At 47.4% G+C, this 20,030-nt stretch overlaps 1 protein-coding gene across 1 annotated transcript in view; it reads left to right on the forward strand.

Moving 5' to 3' along the window:
- The window catches only part of tnr (tenascin R (restrictin, janusin)), a gene marked incomplete at both ends in the record, with an annotated part of 284,483 nt that overhangs the window by 150,854 nt on the left and 113,599 nt on the right, over window positions 1-20,030 (forward strand). Inside the window, 3 exons of the mRNA XM_080725805.1 lie at window positions 1,638-1,789; window positions 16,775-16,994; window positions 17,410-17,510. Coding sequence (XP_080581931.1) covers window positions 1,638-1,789; window positions 16,775-16,994; window positions 17,410-17,510 — 473 coding nt within the window. The remainder of the gene's footprint in view (window positions 1-1,637; window positions 1,790-16,774; window positions 16,995-17,409; window positions 17,511-20,030) is intronic.

Below are 20,030 nucleotides of genomic sequence, written 5' to 3' on the forward strand. Positions count from 1 at the left end.
GACACTCCCATAGGGGTTAATTTTAGGGTTAGGGTTAGAGATAGGGTTAGTGTCGGAATGGAGACATGTCGGAAAGGAGACATGTCGGAGTGGCGGGAGGTAACCCTGCTTCACAATAGCACCAAGTGTTCACAAATATTTTAAGGTTGTCCTCAAAAATAGTATCTGTAAAAAGAATATCCTCTCACACTTTGTTCATAACTGAAATACATCACTCCCTGTGCGTCTACAATTTTAATCTCAGGTTGTTCATTGGAAAGTATAGACTGCTTAATGTAAAAGTGACAAAACATGAGAAATTCAAATGACTCCCCTGAAGGCTGTATTCACGGTCCAAGAACTTCTCTCAATCAACTGTTAACATCCACCTGTCACAATTTCTCTCCTTAAAAAAGATCACCTCAGTGCTTCTGTTATGAGCCCAGTACTCAAGGAGATAATATGAGACACGGTAATTTAACATAAATGGATTGTGATGTAATCTGGGCTGGATGAACCAGTGGGAGGACGGAAAAAAATTGGTATGTGAGAGAATTGATACAGGCGGTGGAATCCACTCCTAACCAAGGACGTGCAGAGAATATTAGAGGGGGCTGAAACTTCGAAAAGGGCCTTTTTGGTGGAAATATCGAAAATAGCAGACCTCCAAGCTCACAACTCGTCGCGCTGCGACGCGGTACTTGGTGATACAAACACTGAACTAACTTTTGAATGCTGCCTTCAGGTATGGCATGGAAAGAGGGCATTTGCATTTCTTTCACCACAGTATAAACTGCATTCATGGTCTGGAGAGGGCATGTTTTACAGAGGATAAAACGGCTCTTTAGACAGTCCAATACATGTTGCAATGTGAATATGGCCCCTTACCTAGTCCCCAAAATAGGGACTCCAGGATGAAAGTGTTCACAAATCAGGACACATTGGTTGCATAATCGCCGCCTATTCCAATGCCGGCCAAAATTTGAAATAATGGATAAAATACCAAGATTTCGGTCCGGCTCTTGAATCCAGATCATGTTTCTACAGCATATGGCACCGATCGTGGCATCATCATCAGTCTTATCTCTGTTGAAATACTATCAACACTCACTCACGCACGCACGATATATCCACATTCTTCCCCCATTGAAAGATCAAATGTTTGGTCTTGCGTGGAGAAATGTGTTCAGAGGTACTTATAACCAGTCTCCTATAATCCCTCCTGTCCTAAAAGCTAATTACTTTTCTACATCACAGGCATTTATTTACCATTATGGAGAGGATAAGCTGATGCTAGCTGATGCTAGCTGATGCTCCCCATGCGCATACACACATTCTCAATAGCACTCAAGCAGTTGCAGGGCTGGGCCGCGTGGTCATTGACAATTTAAAATGTATACCTTAATTAAAAATCAAATGTGTGGGCCCCTCCTCTGTTGTCTACATGGTGCTTTCTTGGCCCACAGATGATCATCATGGCTTAAAATCCAAGCTGGGTAGTGTGCGTCGGGAGGGAGGGGGGGTTATGGTGGAGGGTGGGGGGAGGACCCTACAAAAATCGGCCAGGGGCCCTCGTGGGGGTTAATCTGTCCATGAGCAGTTGTAGTTCTGTATAGGCATATAACTACTTTATCTCTTTCTTTCTCTCTCATGTGCAGGTTCATCAACAATTTTATTACTGGCTTTCTGTAAGAGGAGAGGTGTGGTGGTGAGGTGTATCCCGACCATGCCACTGGTACAGCAGCGTCACCGGGCCGCAGGTCCTGCAACAGGCTGGACGCTGTGTCTGACACTGCTTCTAGCTCTACAGGTAACAACCATGCACGTCAATGCACGATTATTAATGGACTGTTCATTGTAGTGGGTTGGCTTAACAAAATTATCGAAACGAAGCGGATAAAAGCACCACACTTTTTTTAGGCTTCTTTAGGACCTAACGATGGGCTAATGGCCCCACAAAACAATGGTTTAGTGATGAGTCATCTCTTTTCACAGTTTTTTGGGTGTTTTGGGGGGCCATTTCTAGCCCAAGAAAAGTTTTTTGTGCAAAACAAATGCTTGCAATGGATTCAGAATCATGACAAACCCCTAGTTAGACCCCTCCCATCCTACTTAAATCAAAATAAAGTTTGGTACCCAAGGCTAAAATCCATCGTTAGGTCCTAAAGAAGCCTCAAAAAAAGTTTGACGCTTTTATCCGCTTCGTTTCGATAATGTCAAAAAGCAGGGTGAAGCCACTACACTTGTTGTCATTAGTTACCTATCTCTGGTCTAGGAGCCTCAGAAGTCATATAGTGATCATTGTAGTTTCTCTATTCAGATTGTCAAATATCATTATTGCCCACAGGAATTTGTCTGTACTCAAAATGATTCATGCTTGCCTCGGGCACGCTAGCAACTGCATGTTTATTGTCATACCTCCAGACAAGGTCCCCCTATGGGATAACAGCGCCATCTGGCGATGCAACAGAGTAAAACTCATATCCTCCCGTACGAGAAATGTCATTTGTCGGAAGGGCTGTCAATCACAAACGAGGGCACCGCCCCCGAGTGTATATAAGCCCTGTGGGCTATCATAACTTCCTCTTCCGCACCTCTGCTTACCTGCAACTAGAGTATCGCGAACTCAGCCTTATCTATCTATAAATGCGACAAATCTCTGTCTGTCTGTCTGTTTGTTTGTTTGTTTGTAATCCGCGTATCTCGAGAACCGTTCGTCCCACCGGCTTCAGATTCGGCACGCGCGTTCCCCGCCGCAGCGCGGAGTGCAGTGCCGGGCCTCGACCCGACCCGACTCGCGGTTTTCCGAAACCGGCGCGAAACGTTCGGAATCTCCTTATGCGGAGCTGATTGTTGACATCAGGCTGTTCCGGAGGAAATCGGCGCAAGCGCTGAGTCATTGTGACATCACTTCTTAAAAGGCTCTGACATCACGTACGCCACATGAGTCAACACAAAATCTCTGTGAATGTGTATGTATGTATGTAATCCGCGTATCTCGAGAACCCTTCTTCCCACCGGCACGCGCGTTCTCCAGATATGGGCATAAAGTCTGACATCAGAGTTTTCTGCAACCGGTACTGTGTGTGCAGAGATCTTCATATATGGGCATAAGTGGACAAAGACAAACAGATGGTCAAAACGGGTCCTATGACAACAGGTATATTGGGGTTTGCATTAAAGGGTGGGGCATTCATGGGGTTTGCATTAAAGGGTGGGGCATTCATCAGGTAGTGCAGTGCTCGGCCTCGACCCGACCCGACCCGATACACGATTTTCTGGAACCAGCACGAAAGGTTCGGATTCTGATGTCTGACATCAGGATTTTCCGGAACTGGCACTGTGTCTGCATAGATCTCCATTTATGGGCATAAAATGGATGCAGACAGACAAATACAGATATCTCCATATATGAGCATAAATGGACACAGGCAAACAGATGGTCAAAGATCTCCATATATGGGCATAAAGTGGACGCAGACAGACAGATACAGATATCTCCATATATGGGCATAAATGGACACAGGCAAACAGATGGTCAAAACGGGTCCTATGACAACAGGTATAATGGGGTTTGCATTAAGTTTGTCTCCTCCTCCATCTGTTTGTCTGTGTCCCTTTATTCCCATTATGGAGATCTCTGTATCTGTCTGTGCCTCCGACTGTGTTGCAGACACAGTGCCGGTTCCCCCTTTAATGCAAACCCCATTATACCTGTTGTCATAGGACCCGTTTTGACCATCTGTTTGAAAAAGCGACAGAAATCTCATATATGGGCATAAAATGGACGCAGATAAACAGATATCTCCATATATGGCATATATGGGCATACAATGGATGCAGAATCACAAAGATCTCCATATACGAGCATAAAAGGGACACAGACAGACAGATACAGAGATCTCCATATATGGGCATAAAATGGACGCAGATAGACAGATATCTCCATGCTGCGGCGCGGAGTGCAGTGCCGGGCCTCGGCCCGACTCGGCATGCGGTTTTCCCGAAGCGGCGCGAAATGTTCGGAATCCCCTTACGCGGAGCTGATTGTTAACATCAGGCTGTTCCTGAGGAAATCGGCACAATCGCTGACTCATTGTGACATCACTTCATAAAAGGCTCTGACATCACGTACGCCAGGAGTCAACAAAAAATCTCTGTGAATGTGTATGTATGTATGTGAATCTCGAGAACCGTTCTTCCCACCGGCACGCGCGTTCTCCAGATATGGGCATAAAATGAATCCCCGAATGCGGAGCTGATGTCTGACATCAGAGTTTTCCGCAACCGGTACTGTGTGTGCAGAGATCTCCATATATTGGGGTTTGCATTAAAGGGTGGGGACAAAGGCTAACAGAAGGCAAACAGATGGTCAAAACGGGTCCTATGACAACATGACAACAACATGACAACAGGTATATTGGGGTTTGCATTAAAGGGTGGGGACAAAGGCTAACAGAAGGCAAACAGATGGTCAAAACGGGTCCTATGACAACAGGTATATTGGGGTTTGCATTAAAGGGTGGGGACAAAGGCTAACAGATGGTCAAAACGGGTCCTATGACAACAGGTATATTGGGGTTTGCATGAATGTGTATGTATGTATGTGAATCTCGAGAACCGTTCTTCCCACCGGCACGCGCGTTCTCCAGATATGGGCATAAAATGAATCCCCGAATGCGGAGCTGATGTCTGACATCAGAGTTTTCCGCAACCGGTACTGTGTGTGCAGAGATCTCCATATATTGGGGTTTGCATTAAAGGGTGGGGACAAAGGCTAACAGAAGGCAAACAGATGGTCAAAACGGGTCCTATGACAACATGACAACAACATGACAACAGGTATATTGGGGTTTGCATTAAAGGGTGGGGACAAAGGCTAACAGAAGGCAAACAGATGGTCAAAACGGGTCCTATGACAACAGGTATATTGGGGTTTGCATTAAAGGGTGGGGACAAAGGCTAACAGATGGTCAAAACGGGTCCTATGACAACAGGTATATTGGGGTTTGCATTAAAGGGTGGGGCAGGCATAAAATGGACGCAAATAGACAGATATCTCCATATATGGGCATATGGGCATAAAATGGACCCAGAACTATATCTGCAGTGATCTCCATATATGGACATAAAATGGACGCCGACAGACAGACAGATACAGATATCTCCATATATGGGCATAAATGGACACAGGCAAACAGATGGTCAAAACAGGTCCTATGACAACAGGTATAATGGGGTTTGCATTAAAGGGCGGGGCATTCATTCTCTATTTACATCGTTCCCGAGTTGGCCAGGTCGCCGACTAGACGCTGGGCCGCCCGAAGGGCGGCCCAGCTTCTAGTAAGTATTAATTCTGTAAAGTTTAGCCTAAAGCGACGGCTAGGAAGTCGGCCACTGGCCTTTATAGATTATCTCCCGTACGTTTTCTACTTCTATATTCTTCCTACAGTTCGGTCTTTTCTTCACTTTCGCTTTGAGTCTTTTACTTCTTCTCTGTACGTTCTGCCACGTGTTTCCCTGCCCTAGCTTAGCTTCGCTTAGCTTCGGTTAGCTCACGATGGCGGCTCGTCGGCCCACAGTTAGCAGCCTGCTAGCTAGGGTACCGAAGAAGTGCGGCCTTCCCAGCTGCAAAGGCCTCATCGCCAATGAAGATACTCATCCGTTCTGCATTGTCTGCATGGGGGTAGGACACGCCTTGGCCTCTCTGTCCCCTCCGGCCCCGGCCACGGGGGTGAACTGTACTGACTGCCTCCAGTATGATGTTCCAGCCCTCGAGGCCCGCTGTGAGATCGCTGGCGCTGGTTACGGCCTTCACACCACGGTCTCGGCCGGATCCCTCCCAGACACCTCTCCTCGTGTGCCGGACAGCGCTGTACGCCACAGCGCTGCTTCTCGCCACGTGGTTAGGCCTCCAGCGGCCTCGCCCTCAGCTAGCTTCGGTAGCCCCGATGCTAGCGGGTCTGCTGCCCCTGCTATCCCTGCTGTTTCTCCGACGGGCTCGACTGGTGCCGTGCCCAAGAAGAGAACATGCAAGACCGCCCACGTTGCTCCACCGCCAGCTGCAACCTGGACCGTCCCCCCCAAAGAATTCCACCCTCTAGTCGTCGGTGACATTCCTCTCTCTTTCTCCGTCCCCCAGCTACGGGCTATGCGGCCACCTAGCCCCGTCTCCTGGCATGCTAGCGACGGAGACGAACCGGAGCAAGAGGACTACGACATGGATGAGGTGGACACGGAGGGTGAGTACTCGGAGGAAGACGAGTCCACTTTCCCCTCCGGACAGGGCGGAGGCGCGGCCAGGGTGGTTCCTCATGCCGAGGCTTCCACCTCCGCCGCGTCCTCCCAAGCCCCTTCTGCCTCTCTCCCCCCTTCCATGCCGGCTGGGGCGAGAGGGGCAGCGGCACAAGACCCAGACTCCATCCCCATGGACGAGCTCTCGGTGCTGGAACGTGCTACCATCCGTTGTGGCCTGGAGCTGCCGCTCGGAGACGCGCCACTCGGACCACAGGCTAGAGTTCCCCTCCTTGGCCAGGATGTGGAATCCTCTCTCCCGCTTCGAATGGAAAAGCTCCCACTGGTCCCAGGCTTTGCAGAGGCCCTGCATTCAACCTGGACTACACACAAGGACCCCCCCAAGCTCCCCTTCTTGGTCGACTGCCGCGACGCAGAGAAGGCGGGAATCCCCTTGTGTCCTCCCATGGACAAACTGATGGCGCAGTCCCTCGTCGGGAGCATCAAGCCAGGTCATGAGCGGACCGGTCCTGGAGGCCGCAATCCCTTCAACTTGTCCGTGGGGAAGAAGCCTCCTGGGTTTGCCATCCCCTTTGACGACAAGCAGTCTTCCAGGGTTAGGAACTCTTACAGAGCCTCCGCGCTGGCAGCCAGGACGATGAACGCCACCCAGCTGCTGCTTTTCTCCACCAGGCGCCTCCTTAGCGAGATGCGGGAGGTGCCTGACAAGATGGTGGAGGAAATGGACAAGTCGCTGCGCATGCTGCTGGACCTGAATGTCCACGCCATCGAGTGGCTTGGACACGGCATGGATTACTGCATCCAGGCGGAACGTGCCAGGTGGCTTGATAAGGTAAAGTGTCCTGGCAGTTCCGGAGAGGAGACCGAGAAGGTCCTGCAAGACCTCCCCGGCCACCCTATCTCCCTCATGGGCGGTGGACTGGAGCTTCTCCGCCAGGAGGTGGCGGATAAGAAGATCACTCTGGAACTCCTGGAGGCCACGACGGACCCCCAGGTACCCAGAAAGGAAAAGAGACAGGGACGGAGCAAGGCCCCTGGTCAGGCTGACAGGGGGCGCTCTTCCTCCAAGCAGGGGAAACAGAACAATCCCCCTAGGACCCCCTCTTCTTCCTCCGCGGGACCCCCTCGCACTGCAGCGGGGGCTCAGGCCCGCTCCCAATCCCGCCACCCTCCCAGGCACGGGATACCGGCCAGCTCCCACAAAGCCCATGGGAAGCCGCCGCGAAAGTGACACTGGACTCTGGCGGGGTCCCCCTGAAAATTCAGGGGACCCCCCCTTGCAAGCGCAGACGTTTGGACAATATGAACAATTTTTCTTATGCCAAGAAAGCAATGTTTATTCCTCCTCTGTGCTCTCCTCCAGTGCCTGTATTAAAAAGTGTGTTGATAAAACAATGCCTGTTTATTTCAAACCCACCTGCTTTAGTACAGACGACCCCATTTTGCATGAATTTAGCCAGTGTAGAGAAGTCCAGGCTGGAATTTCTTTCCACTCAGAAAATATCGCTTCCTCCAGTCACGCAGACAGGTTACAAGCAGAATATTTCTCTTTGCAAAATGTTCCCAGACAAGCTAATTCCTATTCACAATGGTATGGTTTCACTAGTGTGCAATACCCCTCTGTCTCCACCGAGCGGCACTGTTATGCCGACTCTAGTTCAGGACAGGAGTTTGGTCTTAGCGTCAGGGAAGAAGCCAACACATATCACCCAGGGTCGGCCTCGTCTTCCCGTAAGGAAGCATATAAAGGCCTTAGCACAGGTTGTAAACGTAAATACAATTCCCCGAGCCGGGGATTATGTTACTTATGCGATGAACCCTGTCCCCCGGGCTCCACGCAATGTGCCGCCTGTATTTTTAACAAGCGAGGCTTCTTGAAGGTCACGTGTCCGTCTCCCACCGGATACGGAAATAAGCGTACCGGAAACGGAAACGCTCTTTCCGCCGGTGTCTCCGCGCCTTCCGGCCCGGCGTCTAGCGGATACGGATACGTGCCCGGATACGGAACCTCTCGGTCCCGTCCTTCCTCTCCCTCCCGGCCCAGTAGTCCCGCTCAGGCGGTACAACTCCAAGGCTTCTCCGTTGCTCAGCAACACGTTAGCACAGTGTGCAGAGCAATGGAAGCGTTGCAATCCGAATCACTGGGTGTTTCGGACGGTGACACGGGGCTACAGACTACAGTTCGCGAAAATACCCTCCCTATCCAGCAAGGTTATTTACACTCGAGCCCGCGGCTTGAAAGCGGATGCCTTGAGGGAGGAGATAGACTCACTATTGCGCAAGGGCGCTATAGTGGAGTTATCACGCGACCAGAGCCGGTTAGGCTTCTGGAGCCGTTATTTTCTGGTTCAGAAAAAAGGAGGGGGGCTGCGTCCGATTATGGACTTACGTGCTCTGAACAAGCACTTGAAAAAGTTCAAATTCAGGATGCTGACGTCAGAGTCACTGATGAAATCAGTGAGACAGGGGGATTTCCACTGTTCAGTGGATCTGAGGGACGCTTATCAGCACATCCTCATTTATCCCCCACACAGGAAGTTCCTGCGGTTCGCCTTCGAGGGGCGCCTGTACGAGTACACGGTCCTCCCTTTCGGTCTTTCCCTGAGCCCTCGGGTTTTCGTGAAAGTGACCGAGGCAGCCATTGCTCCACTGAGGCATCAGGGAGTCAGGCTGGCGAACTACATAGACGATTGGATGATTTCCGCCGCCTCCTGCTTAGAAGCGGCGCGCCATACCAATCTGGTGTTGTCACACCTGAAGGCCTTGGGTTTCAACGTCAATTTTGGCAAAAGCATGTTGTCACCCTCCCAGCAGATTTCCTTTATAGGAATATCTTGCAATATCTCTGGACTCGGCCACCATGTCCGCTCGCCTCTCCCCGGAGAGGGTGGACAGGTTTCTGACTTGTCTCGGCTCCTTCCGGCTGAACCAGGTGGTCAGGTACAAGGAGTGCATGAAGTTGACTGGGCTGATGGCGTCAGCGGTGCAACTTCTGCGTCTGGGCAGGTTTCATATGAGACCTTTCCAGCGGTGGTCACTGGCGCTCAGGATTCCTTCCCTGCAAGGGTACAGGAAGGTGACAGTCAGCCAGGTCTGCATGGACGCTCTGGTCCCATGGAGGGATCAGGCGTTGTTGACGAGTGGGGTCTCCATGGGCGAAGTGGTGTCACGCAAGGTGATCACCACAGACGCCAGCCGCTCGGGGTGGGGCGCCACCCACGAGGGGCGCTCAGCCAGGGGCCTTTGGACCCAGGCCATGTTGGAGTACCACATCAACTATTTGGAGTTAATGGCGATCTACTTGGCGCTCAAGCATTTCGAACCATTTCTCCGGGGTTGCCATGTCCTGGTCAGGACGGACAACACGGCGGCCGTGTATTATCTCAACAAACAGGGCGGCCTCTCCTCGCGTACGCTGGATCAGCTTGCGCGCGAGATGACCCTCTGGTGCTTGCCTCGTCTGAGGTCCATCAGAGCCTCCCATGTCCCGGGCCTTCAGAACGGCGGCGCCGATCTGTTGTCCAGGGGGGAGCCTCGTTACGAGGATTGGTCTCTCCACCCTGCGGTGGTGAGGCAGATTTTCTCCAGGTTCGGTCAACCTCGAGTCGATCTCTTTGCCTCCCAGGAGAACGCGAAGTGTCCCCTTTACTTCTCAGTGAGGGGACCTTCTCCTCTGGGGACGGACGCGTTTGCTTACGAATGGCCACAAGGTCTTCTCTACGCGTTTCCACCCCTGGAACTGATCCTTCCCACGCTGGAGAGGATCAGATGTTCCAACCAGGAGGTTCTTCTGGTGACACCATCCAGGGGAGTGTGGAGGTCTCTGATCACCCCACTGCTCTCTCGACCCCCTTGGCGGCTCCCCTTGCACAGGGATCTGCTGCGCCAGGCAGGGGACGAGATCTTCCATCCAGACCCACGGGGCCTAGACCTGTGGGTTTGGCCCGTGAGAGGGAGAACCTGCTCTCAGCAGGCTTCTCACCGACGGTTGTAGCCACTATTCAGAGTGCTAGAGCCCCCTCTACTAGGGCTGTGTATGATGGAAGGTGGAATGCCTTTTTGGACTGGTGTGAGCTGCAGGAGCCACCTGCGGTGGCTCATTTAGCTTCGGCCCAGAGGGTGTTAGATTTCCTGCAGGACCGCCTGGACCTTGGTCTGGCGTTCTCTACACTGAGGGGTTATTTAGCGGCTATTGATGCCTGCCACCTGGGGGTGGCAGGTAAAGGCCTTTCTAAAATCCCTGAGGTGGTCCAGTTCATGCATGGTGTTGACCATTTGAGACCTGTGACCAGAGCCTTGTTTCCTGTGTGGGATCTACAAGTGGTTCTTGAGGGCCTTTGCAAGGCACCCTTTGAACCGATTGGGAGGACCTCTTTGAAACATTTAAGTTTCAAAACAGCTCTTTTGCTTGCCTTGTCTACGGCTAAGCGTGTGAGCGACCTTCATGCGCTCTCTGTGAGCCCTGATTGTATGAGGTTTCTCAATAATGACTCCAAGGTTCTTCTTAAACCTCATTTGAGTTTTATTCCTAAGAACCGTGCGGTCCCGAAGGAACCTGTTGTTTTGACGGCTTTCCATCCTCCTCCGTTTGCATCGGAGGAGGATAGGCGTCTTCATTGTCTTTGTCCAGTTAGGGCCCTGAAGGCCTACTGTGATAGGACGGTGGACAGCAGGTCTACTTCTCAGCTTTTCGTGGTCATGAATGCCCATCAGCGAAAAGCGGTGTCCAAACCCACTCTGTCGAGATGGCTTGTGGATGCAATTAGGTTGGCTTACACCCGGTCTGGGTCTGAAGTGCCGGAAGCACTTAAGGCCCACAGTACTAGGGGTGTGTCTACCTCTTGGGCTTTGTCCAAAGGTGTCTCCATTGAGGAGATTTGTGCAGCGGCGAATTGGTCTTCGCCGTCTACCTTTGCGACCTACTATCACCTGGACGTTGCGCCTTCTGCTATGGCGCATACGGTTTTGGGTGCTGCTGCCCTTCCTACTATGTAGTGGGGCGGCTCTCTCCCCTTCCTAAGACAGCATGCTACTGTTTCTAGGATACATGGGGGGGGACCCTGAGTTTTCCCTTATATTACTGCAGTTTTATAAGGCGGACCTGTGTCTGCCCTTAGTGCATAAGGCAGGCCTCGGTCTGTCAGGGTCTTTTTCTGTCTGAACACGCCCAGGCCCTGTGGGCCTGGGTCGGATCAGTCCTGAAAGGGGTCACGTCGGTTGACTGGACCTCCTTCTGGGTGTGGTCGGTGTGAACGACAGTCTTGTCGGTTCATGGCTTCTCGGGGAGTGTATGAGTCCCATAGGGGGACCTTGTCTGGAGGTATGACAATAAACGTATAGGTTCCGAACGGAACCATGTTTTTTTAATACCGGAGGACAAGGTCCCCCGAATAAAGCCCCTCGGTTCGCTAGTTGCGGGCGCAGAGGTGCGGCTTTAGAGGAAGTTATGATAGCCCACAGGGCTTATATACACTCGGGGGCGGTGCCCTCGTTTGTGATTGACAGCCCTTCCGACAAATGACATTTCTCGTACGGGAGGATATGAGTTTTACTCTGTTGCATCGCCAGATGGCGCTGTTATCCCATAGGGGGACCTTGTCCTCCGGTATTAAATAAACATGGTTCCGTTCGGAACCTATACGTTTGATGAGATGCTATGGTGTACTGGAGATGCATATTTCAAATTCGCCACTAGCGAGACACAGTATACAGGCACCCCGCAGTTACAGTTACTTACTGTATAATGTTCCCTAAGACAACAACTTTGTTTGCATTTTACTTGCTATTACATTTGATATATTTGTTATTTTTTTGTGACCTTTTTGTGAGATATGGAAAAAAAGTGTGACTTTGATTTTAATTTACAACAACTCATTTTACAACATTGTCCAAAGGGCATACACTTTGAATTGTAGTTCATTAATCCTCTGTACATAAATTATGCTAACATCATTAATTTAGGCTATACACACAGTAATTCCTTCTGAAAATAACAAACTCATTTGTTCTAAAGGACAATAGAGTTTTTAGTTTGTTCATTTCTTTTTTTAATTATTATTCTTTTGTTCAGGGGAACAAAAAGTGCTGACTGTGCAAGCATTTTTTCCCCCCGGCACCAAACAGCTTCACATTTGCTCAGTATAAAGGCCCATTCCCACTGGGCCAGAAAACAGATAAAAAAATCGCTTTCTCCAGATATTTTTCCATTCAAAGTGGATGGTAGATACAGATAAAAAAAATATCTACCACAGATATTTGCCACAGATACTTTTATCTGTGGCAGCATTTTTTTTTATCTGTATCTACCATCCACTTTGAATGGAAAAATATCTGGAGAAAGAGATTTTTGAGCGGTGGTCACACCGTCTCCATAGCGTGGCCGTGTGTGTCTGTCTGTCTGTCTGTCTGTAGCCTGAAGTACCTTTTTTGACCACACATGTTAAGGGAGGGGCGCTGTTGTTCAGGCCACTGAGGCCAGGCACATTCACTCACACACACACACACACACACACACACACACACACACACACTCCACCGCTCAGTTCACACGAGTGTGATTTTTTTATCTGTCATCTGGCCCAGTGGGAATGGGCCTTGAACCTGGAAGACTGCTCAACCTGGAGCAGCACCTGGCTGCAGACACTAGGGTCCTGTTGAGGTCCACGGGAGACAGGAACCTCAACAAGTGGCAGGAAGTGACCTCACAGTGCGCAAGTGACTTCATGCCGCTTGTGGAGGTCACGTGACGTCTCTGCCTTGCAGTCCAAGGCACTACAGTCCCTTTGAGCCGCATTGTCGCTATGTGTACATGTTATCTTTTAGACAACCCAACTCTACCCCTAACCCTAAACTTAACCTCCATGGGGTAGAGCAAGAAAGAGGTGTAAGGTCACTTCCTGCCACTTGTTGAGGTTCCTGTCTCCCGTGGACCTCAACAGGACCCTAATGGCTGCAGCCAGGTAGTCTTGTCAACCTGTGGGCCGGGGCCCACTGGTGGCCCGTGGGGGTATTGCAAGTGGGCTCCCAAATAACTGATAATATTGGTGTTGTCGGGTGGAAATCTTGTATGTCCAAAACCGTCCGTTTTGTACATTTTAAAAATGTAATTTAAACTAGTGAAAATACTGTAGCTGATCTACAAGCTGACCACTTCAGGTGGCAGCTGTGTTAAGTGCCACAGCTGCTGTGATCAGTGGGCGCTGATCCAGAAAAGATTGAGAACCTGTTCTAGTGTTTTCTGAACAACACTCCACAAAATCCAGTGTTAAGGGTCCATTGTATTTTATGTATTTATTCAACCTTTATTTAACCAGGCAAGAGAATCTCTTTTAGAAGGGGCTCCTGGCCAAGAAAGCAAACGAGGCGGGTTTGCAAAATAGAATACAATAAAAACACAACAACAAAATGCAAATTACAAATTGCAAACTACACCTTAGGAGCGATTTGTGCTGCTAAAGGTGCCCGGAATTAATGACCGATTTACTAAGGCAATAGGTAGCTAATTGCACAATCAGAGCATGGGACCACCTTCCAGCTGCTTGTTGCGTTCAAAGCAGAGCTTAAAAGGTGCAGTGGTGGAGTTTGGAGCCCTCAGCCAGCTCAAATACAAACAGAAACAGAAACAAACATAACAATTCAGTGATGCTGAAATTAAGTAACACAACAGCGAGATATTTTGGAATGACAATGACAATGTGTCATAATGACAATGTTTATAGTAGTCCTTGAATGTTACTGCTGGATGTGAGGAAATGTCTCAACCTCGGACAGTCACAAATACACTGGCTGTGATATTCTGGGATGTCGCTCTCCATTCCGACATGTCGCCACTCCGAAATTGACTTCTTATTGTCGGAGTGGCGACACTTCCATAGAGGTTAGGTTTAGGGTAAGGGTTAGAGATAGGGTTAGTGTCGGAATGGAGACATGTCGGAAAGGAGACATGTAGGAGTGGCGGGGTGTAACCGATATTCTGGGAAAGACGAGGCAAAACTATTTTCAACGTGGCAATTTAGTGTTTTTTCTTTTTTGCCCAAGTGCTATTGTAGATGTTCTTGTCAGAATGTTGTGCGACGTTTTCAAGGATGTGTTTGATTCCTTAGCATAATTGTTGTGTCTGTTTAATTTATAGTCTATACATTTTGATCATTCCTCTCTATGTGCATTTTCATCAGCTTGCAGCCTGCCTACACTAATTTGCATCAGATCTTTTGGGGTGGAGAAATGCAAAACTGACCTGACCCTAGCAAATTGCATTAACGTTAGTAAATCCTGCATTGAATGTGTAATCAACCACACTTATCATATCGTGTTTGTAATATCCTCCCGTAAAAGCATAGGGAGAGTGGTGCACTTTGCTATGACACATAAGGAACACATAAAGCGATTACATTTACAATAGGATTTGAATGTGCATTTCCACTGGTGCAATCATGGATATTATTCAAATACTGTAATAACGGCAGTGTGGTTGTTCAGGAAGGGCAACATATTGTCCATTTATCACCTCATTATACATCTGTGTTTTGGGATTTTAATGGAAAAAAGGGGGGGAAAGGTTCTATATTCTACCTTCACTGGGGTGTAAACACCTAAGTTCTATGTCAGTCTGCTTTTGACATTTTTATTTGCAAATTGTCATTCACAGTTACAGTGCAGGGGTTCATATGTAACATTATCAAGCATCATATTCCACTCCATTCATGAATGTCCATCATTGTTCGTGGTCTCGTCTTGTTGGATCTTATTTGGTGCTATTCAGTCCATTTCTCCCATTTTTCGAGGAATGGAGTCTCTTGCTTTTGACATGTTCAAGGTTAGATTTGCTGAAAGGATGGGGGAATCCATGCCACTCTGACAATTACAACTAAATCTGGAAATACAATTTCTAATCAGACATTCAAATTATGAAAGTACATTAGATTTCAAGGTTTTCAGGTTGTAATGCTGTGCTACTGTATGGAACTGTACTAATACGACATACGTTTGAGGGTGGTAAGCTTTGGTCATTTGTTCTTAACAAATTGTAAAACATGCCACTTGAAAGCATAATATTCATTGCTGATTGATTGTGCGTTCATACATCCATTTATTGATAGAATATTAACACATTAACTCAGCTGAACCAAGTGCAAATGTCCAGTCTCAGACTCTCATTCTATTTATGTTATATTGTTTTCTTTGATCTAATTCTCATCTCTCTGTACCCTATCACGTGTTTCACGCTTACTGTTGTTGCTGCCAGTGTTGTTTTTGACAGCAAATTTTGATTTAGTTTTAGTCATAGTCTTTTGCTGCGACGCGTTGCGACGCGGTGTGAGCTTGTAGATCGGCTATTTTCAGAAATCAACACCTGAGAGCAACCAAACATAAAATGACTTTCTCCTCCACTAGTCCCACCCTAACGTTTTAGTCTAGTTTTTATCTTGTTGACGAAATTGTCAATATATTTAGTCTTAGTTTTAGTCATCACAGCTTTGTTTTTATTTCGTCAGTGAAAAAACGCAGTCGACACACATTTTTCATCATAGTTTTAGTAGACGAAATCAACACTGGTTGCTGCTATGAATATGACACCTGAATTTCCCCAGTTAGTCCCCCAGGCTAGTTCCTGGCAGGACGCTTATCCCATAGGACGCTTATCCTCTGCTGTGATTACAGTAGTTCAGTCCATAGTCTGGCTGTCCCTGGGAGGAGAAATTATTACATAGTTGTCCTTGAGAAGATTCTTGAAAATAATCAAGAATTTTGCTGCCAAGAGAAATATGATGCTGATCGACCTTGTAACCCCCCACCCCACGCACACTCACAAAGGCGGTTGAAAACCCAATCTCCAAATGGGGATAATTAAGGCTATTTAGATTTATTTTGCAATAGTTATCCAAATGTAATCAATCCAAGGTTGCAAGGTGATTAGGCTCCATTGGAAAAATGAAGCGAAGACCATGCGGTTTTGTATTAGCAGTAGGCGTGGCTATGTTTTAGAAATTGTTCATGCTGATGTCTATTCAAATGTTTTATTCTTGAAACTTGTATATCGTCGCTGTCGGATGAAGACCTTGTATGTCCAAAACTGTTCGTTTTGCATTTATCATTTTAAAAATGATTTAAACTAGTGGAAACAGACGATCTGCGAGGCGTTGTGTGCTTGTAGATCTGCTGTTTTCACTACTTTTGTGCGACGGCCTTGTATTATGAAGCCGGGCTTTACTTTGCGAAAGAACGTACAAATTTGAAACTTAGAGATACGAGGTTTCCATCCGACAACGACGATATGTAGTCACTGTCTGCCCAAAAGTGGAAGATTCACATATCCTCTTAAATGTTGGGAACATGGACATTTTCAATATTAACATTGTTGGGTTCCTTGCCAAAGAAATCTGTATGGAACCCCTGTGCAATATAGATGGGGGACTTAGAGTCTAAGAATTAAATGGGAACTTTGCCGGTAATACATAAGTCTCATCATTCTGTTGTGAGGACATTGTGAAAAACAGAACGCGCTTTGAATGTCGTATTCATTTTTGCACAACTTCTTCAGGCTGTTTGCTCCGTGGCCGCTCCATCAGGAGACAGCAAGCTGGTGCGTACCACCAGAGTGAGGAGGCAGGCCGCGATGGATGATCTCTCCTCCTCCTCTAGCCTAGCCAATCAGACGCTGAGGGAGCAGCCCATGGTCTTCAATCATGTGTACAACATCAACGTACCGCTGGAGTCCCTGTGCTCGGTGGACCTGGACTCCTCTTTACCCCCGGCCCCAGGTGATTGTTACCATGACAAGTGTTCCCGCTGCCCATTGAAGTGGATCCTAATGAGTCTCACGTGGATGTTATCGTTTGTTGGCATTTTATCTTGCTGTCTTGTATGCACACATAGTATACACACAGTCATTGTATACTATTTGCGCACACACGCAAGCACAAGCGAATGCACGCACACTTTTTGTTTTTCAAACCAAAACTACTTAAAGCATACTGTATACTGTACTTCATTGACCGGAGTCCCTCAAGGGTCTGTCCTTATTTCCCCTCTACACCAATGCAAATAGCAGATCTACAAGCTCACATCACCTACTTTAGCCTATTTTTAAACAAATGTGTTCGGCTATTATAACACTCACAGCATAAGGACGCTACGCTAGGATTCATGTAATGAAGTTCTTTCCTCTCTTCTAAGGTCCCCGTGCTGAACTGGGTTCCATGCCGGCTATGGAGGATCCAACAGGACCAAGTGGCCCTACAGAATACACAGAGCAGACGGTGGATGCTGACAGCCAGGTGGAGTTGGCGCATTTAACTTCTGTTCCATTTGACAGTATTCGTCTGGATAGAGAGATGACACAGGGTGACACGGGTCACAGATGAGCTACATCGTGGCATTAAGAATTATGAGTAATGATGTTATTTATGCCGTGGTTTAATCCAGCATTGTGATGGAGGAGGCAGACAGCCTGGTGTGGTGAGGGCTGATGACTATTGATCTGGGACTACATCTGAAGCTGCTGTGATTTATTTTTGTCATTGTAGCATAGACACCTCATACCATGTCCATTTAATCTAAGACACAGGCACCAAGATTTCTTTCTTTTCTTTTATTCTTTTTTTTTTTTTTTTTTACAATTTAGCTTTTTAGCAGACTTTAAGCAAGGTAATCACATACATCAAATACAGAGACAGTTTAGTTTTTGTTTTCATCTTCCAGTACTTAACTTTTTATGTTTTTGCAGGACATTAATGCTCTGTGTCTCATCATAATAGATTCACGCTGTGATGTGTAATATTTTCCCCGCACTATAATGGCACAAAGAAAAGAGCCTTGTCATATATTCTAAGGATGAAAATTGAAAAAGAATTGCGACTGAGAGAAGCAATGTCACTTGATTTTAGAAAAGGGCAATTAAGATATGCTGTCACTGTGAAAAATTCAATCAATTTAAAGCTTCTTCCTTGTAAGCCAAAGGCCAAGAATGGTTGGGTGCATTCACACGAACTCTACAAACGCTTTTAAAGGAACAAGAATGAAGTAAATGGGAGGCCGAGACATGGTTTTGTCTCTCTGGGCTAATTTTCCGCTCAGATCACCATTGTAGCGTGGGTTGAAAGATGTTCAACTCATCCCATAAAGTTGCCTGTGGCAGGGGCAATTTGTGGAGTATTCATTTCTAAATTGTTTCCATCATAATAGAGAGCAAAATAAAAAGGAACAAGGTCAGCAAAGTTGTGGCCAAAGTTGTGGCCAACCATGCATTGCTGACTGTGAACAGAAGGACCAATTATAATACTCAGCCGCGCCGCAAGGCAGGATATTGTAATTGGTCCTGTTACCTGTCTCAAACAGATTTGAGAACGTATGACAGAAATGTCACAGTGAAAATCTGTATCTGTCAAAATCATGAACTGCTGGGCAGATTTTCATGAAATGTGGGAAATGTATAGTAGGTTCGATAGACACCCTTCAATTATTTGTTTGCTGTGTCTGTATATGAGCGAGATTTTGCAACCATGTTGGAAATAAGGATTCGTTTTTTGTGATTAATCCATTTGGCTTTCGTATCGTACTGCTGCACTTTTAATTTGTAATTGAAAGATTTAAAAAATCAATAAATCAATCAATTGAGCCCCAAACACTTCAGGTCCAAGAGCTGCTTTGCACCCGTTCCTGGAATACAGTGATTATGATAACAACATGGACTTGGAGTTGCTTTCTTTAAGTAGAGGAAGAATCAGCTTTATTAAGAGTGAAGGGAATTGGATGCTCAAATGGCATAGTGGGCGGACAACTCATCAGCAGCAGCTTATCGTGTGCCCTCTCTTTGCTCTTGATGCGTTTCATATTTCTATTTCAGGATTGCTCAAACAGTCATCATACAGCTTTAGTGAGACCATCATCTAGTGGTTGTTTTATACTGAAGGACTGCTGGGATATCCGTCTCACATACAGTATGCACAAGCGTGTGTTAGTGCATGCGTACAGTTGCAATATTTAAAGGGGACTGTGTGTGTGTGTGTGTGTGTGTGTGTGCGTGTGTGCGTGTGTGCGTGTGTGCGTGTGTGCGCGTGCGTGCGTGCGTGCGTGCGTGCGTGCGTGCGTGCGAGTGCTGTACTGTAGCTTGATGCAATGGACAAATGTCTCTCCATCGTCCAATGAATTGTTTATGCCCCTAGTCCGTTTTGATTGGTTAATTTATCTCATTATGACAGGTGATTATGACAGGTGAACTGTATACGTTCACTCACAGAGATCTCTGGCTGTCAGGAACCAGTGTAATGTGCTATACTGTATGTATCGCAGGGCTAGGATCATTGGGCAGTGTGCCAGCCCACCAAATGTGAATTCTGTGTTACCCAACATCTGCTTTGTAGCGTGAATATAACATCAACATGTGGCATTGGGTGTCACAAAAAGCAATTAAGTTAAGGATTTGTTCTCTGAGCCCCACATTGCGATTTTTGCGGATTCATCAATCACATGTACCCGAGTGTCCTTATTCTGGTCATGTCATGAAAGTGAATATTCATCGACAATAGGAGAACATTCATTGGAAATGGAATGACCAATGTACAAGCTCACAATGTCTAGGTGTTGTGAGCATGTAGACCGGCTTTTTTTGTGTGCAAACATTTGGTGTAGAGGGAAAAACAAGGAGGCCAAGGATAGTCTTTTGGGGGACCCTCGTCAACCAAGTATATAGGATTTAAGTGGCTAATGGACTGCACACCAAGTAATTACAGATTGGACAGGGAGGCCATGGACACCATAAAGACTCTACAGTCTCTCTTGTTTTTTCCACAGTATGC

Source organism: Nannobrachium achirus (genome assembly GCF_963921795.1).
Source record: "Nannobrachium achirus genome assembly, chromosome: 5".
In the NCBI taxonomy this organism is placed as follows: Eukaryota; Metazoa; Chordata; class Actinopteri; order Myctophiformes; family Myctophidae; genus Nannobrachium; species Nannobrachium achirus.